This window comes from Taudactylus pleione, unplaced genomic scaffold (assembly GCF_031769625.1).
Source record: "Taudactylus pleione unplaced genomic scaffold, aTauple2 ptg000095l, whole genome shotgun sequence".
Classification (NCBI taxonomy): Eukaryota; Metazoa; Chordata; class Amphibia; order Anura; family Myobatrachidae; genus Taudactylus; species Taudactylus pleione.
In genome coordinates, this window is record NW_028284497.1 from 15979459 (window position 1) to 15982500 (window position 3042).

General features: G+C 43.5%; 1 protein-coding gene across 1 annotated transcript in view; it reads right to left on the bottom strand.

Annotated features, from left to right (window-relative positions):
* Window positions 1-607: 607 nt before the first annotated feature.
* Window positions 608-3042, bottom strand: part of PSME2 (proteasome activator subunit 2) — a 30253-nt gene continuing 27818 nt past the window's right edge. The window contains exon 11 of the mRNA XM_088470252.1: window positions 608-819. Coding sequence (XP_088326378.1) covers window positions 739-819 — 81 coding nt within the window. The 3' untranslated portion in view covers window positions 608-738. The remainder of the gene's footprint in view (window positions 820-3042) is intronic.

Consider the following 3042-nt stretch of genomic DNA (forward strand, 5'->3'; position numbering starts at 1 on the left):
ATCGACCCGCTTGCGAGCGTCCTGCGCTCGCAAGCGGGTCTGAATCAGCCCCTGGGTCCCCAACTTCCTGTAGCATGCCGCGGCACACTTGACAACCACTCGCAGCACAGTGGTTGAAAAACGCTGCTCTAGTGCCTAACCCAAACCTCCCCCCCATAGCGTAACCTCTGCCTAGTGCCTAATCCTCCCATCGCCTAACCCTGATGTTGACATTTCATATGTCGGCATTCTGAGAATATCGACATAATACTTCTCAACATTTTTAATGTCGACTTAATGACTACATCCAAAAATGCAATCACCCAGCAGAAGATAGTGTCAGCTTATATCATTGCACAAATAGTGACTAGATTGTGGAAGCGCATTTAAGTGATTTTTTTCTTCTTTTATTTATTTAATGTAATCTAACCCAAACAATACCACATTTTGATTGCATTTATTTTAATATGCATATAACGCAATAACTGGCACTTGTAATGGAACAATATCGCATTGTATGAAATAAAGCAGTGTAATTTATTTTATTTAAACCCATTTAAAATGTATTGTCCAAAAATGCAATAGAACAATTGGGGCCAGTACTATGAAATGAAACCCAATTCCAATGTCCTCTGTAATTCAATTTATTTTGATTGTATCCAGTGTAGAAAGAAATAAGAGACCTGGGATTACAAATGGAAGTGTTCTGGTGGAAACATGAGGGCAGGTGTCATACTTTAAAGTAGTCATGAATAGAAGTCAGTACATTGGACTCTTCTCTTCTCCCTTTGGGTTTGTAATTTTTTCTAAATTTTTGAGAATAATGTCAAATATTTCAACCTGAAAGAGATAGAAACGTATGTATTACTTGTAAGAACAGTTGTGCAAAGAACAATGCTCCCTCAGTATAACATAATGCCACCCTCACTTACTACTGTACTACAAAACAACATTAAAGTGTCCTAATTCTCTTATCATTTGCTCTTTATAAAGATACCCTCATTATAAGAACAATAAGTAGTATATGTTTTAAGCTGGTGTATGCATCATATTTATAAGTAGAACTTTGGAACCTGGAACCCGTTCTTCAGTATTTGAAAGGTGAGACCTGCATTATTTTGCAATAGTCTATTTCACAATGAAGTACATTTTAAATAAATCCTGTAATAAAAGTGGGAGGACATATAACTTCAGCTGAAATGGACATACTGGGCGGAATTCAATTCTCTCCAGCCCCTATCGCTCCCGACTGAGCTATTCTATTCTTGCTCCTGTCGGGCGCGATCAGCTGCCAGCGCTACATTTCAGCTCGCAGCCCCTGGGGGATGAGAGCTGAAATGTGCGAAAAGTGACCTGTTTGGGCGCCCAAACATCACTTTTCGCGATCGCGCCCAGCACTTTGGTCAGGTTTAGCTGCTTTACGCGGCTAAACCTGACCTCTATGGGCGCGATCAGCGTGAAATTCTGGCACAATTGAATAGCGGCCCGCGATCTCCTGTCACTTCAGACGGGAGATGCGGGCCGCGAAATCAATTGAATTCCGCCCACTGTATGTGGAAGTGATTATTCAACTTTTATCAGGGCCGAGCCTACAGGAGACTGACAGTGTTGATTGGAATAGCTTTTTCCTGTCAACACTGACTGCCAGCGGCCATCTTCCCAGAACCCTGCCTCCTCCTGCCCTGGCACAGCACTCTCATCTGTCAGTGAGATCAGTTCTTAAGGTGGGGACACACTAAACTATATGTCATCTGATCCCCGGCGGATCAGATGACATATCGGCACACCTGCGGGTCGTCAGCGACATCGCCCGCCGGATGCAGCATGGCCCCCGCTGTCGCTCCCGGCATCAGCAAATGTGTATGTAATTGCTGATGCTGGCACCACTGCCGGGTCCCGTTGCATGCAACATCGGGCTGGGTACACATCGCTAAGTATGTACCCAGCTTAAATGCTGTGCAGTGTGCAGGCAGTGTGGTGGCCACCCCTTCCCTCTTCTCCAGTCCTCTTCTTCACTTGGGTCCTCCTGAGCCTGTCAGTCACAAGATGCTGCTGCTGGATGGATCTTGGTAAGTTATTTGTTTAATGGCTTCATGGTGAGGAAAGTCAATTAATGATTGATGTGTGTGTGTGTATATGTGTGTGTGTGTATGTGGGTGGTGTGTGCGTGTATGGGAAGTGAATGTGTTAATGGGTTGTGGAAATTGATCAATGGATTGGGTTAATAAGTGGTGGGTGGGACAGAGGGCCTGATTCAGAGCCGGACGCTCTGACCAGAGCGCTCTCTCTGAATCAGGGCCCTCCTACCTAAAAATGGAGCGGCCTCCTGTATATATATACAGTCAGGTCAATAAATATTGGGACATTGACAGAATTTTCATATTTTGGCCTCTATTTACCACCACAATGGCTTTGGAATGAAACAAACAAGATGTGCTTTAACTGCAGACTTTCAGATTTAATTTGAGGGTAATTACATCCAAATCAGGTGAACGGTGTAGGAATTACAACGGTTTCTATATGTGCCTCCCACTTTTTAAGGGGCCAAAAGTAATGGGACTATCAACTCAAAAGCTATTTCATGGACAGGTGTGGGCTATTCCCTAGTTATTTCATTATCAATTAAGCAGGTAAAGGGTCTGGAGTTGATTCTAGGTGTGACATTTGCATTTGGAATCAGTTGCTGTCGACTCTCAATATGAGATCCAAAGAGCTGTCACTATCAGTGAAGCAAGCCATCATTATGCTGAAAAATCAAAACAAACCCATCAGAGAGATAGCAAAAACATTAGGTGTGGCCAAATCAACTGTTTGGAACATTCTTAAAAAGAAAGAACGCACCGGAGACCTCAGCAACACCAAAAGACCCGTAAGACCACGGAAAACAACTGTGGTGGATGACGGAAGAATTATTTCCCTGGTGAAGAAAAACCCCTTCACAACAGTTGGCCAAATCAAGAACACTCTCCAGGAGGTAGGTGTATATGTGTCAAAGTCAACAATCAAGAGAAGACTTCACAAGAGTGAATATAGAGGGTTCACCACAAGATGTAAACCATTAGT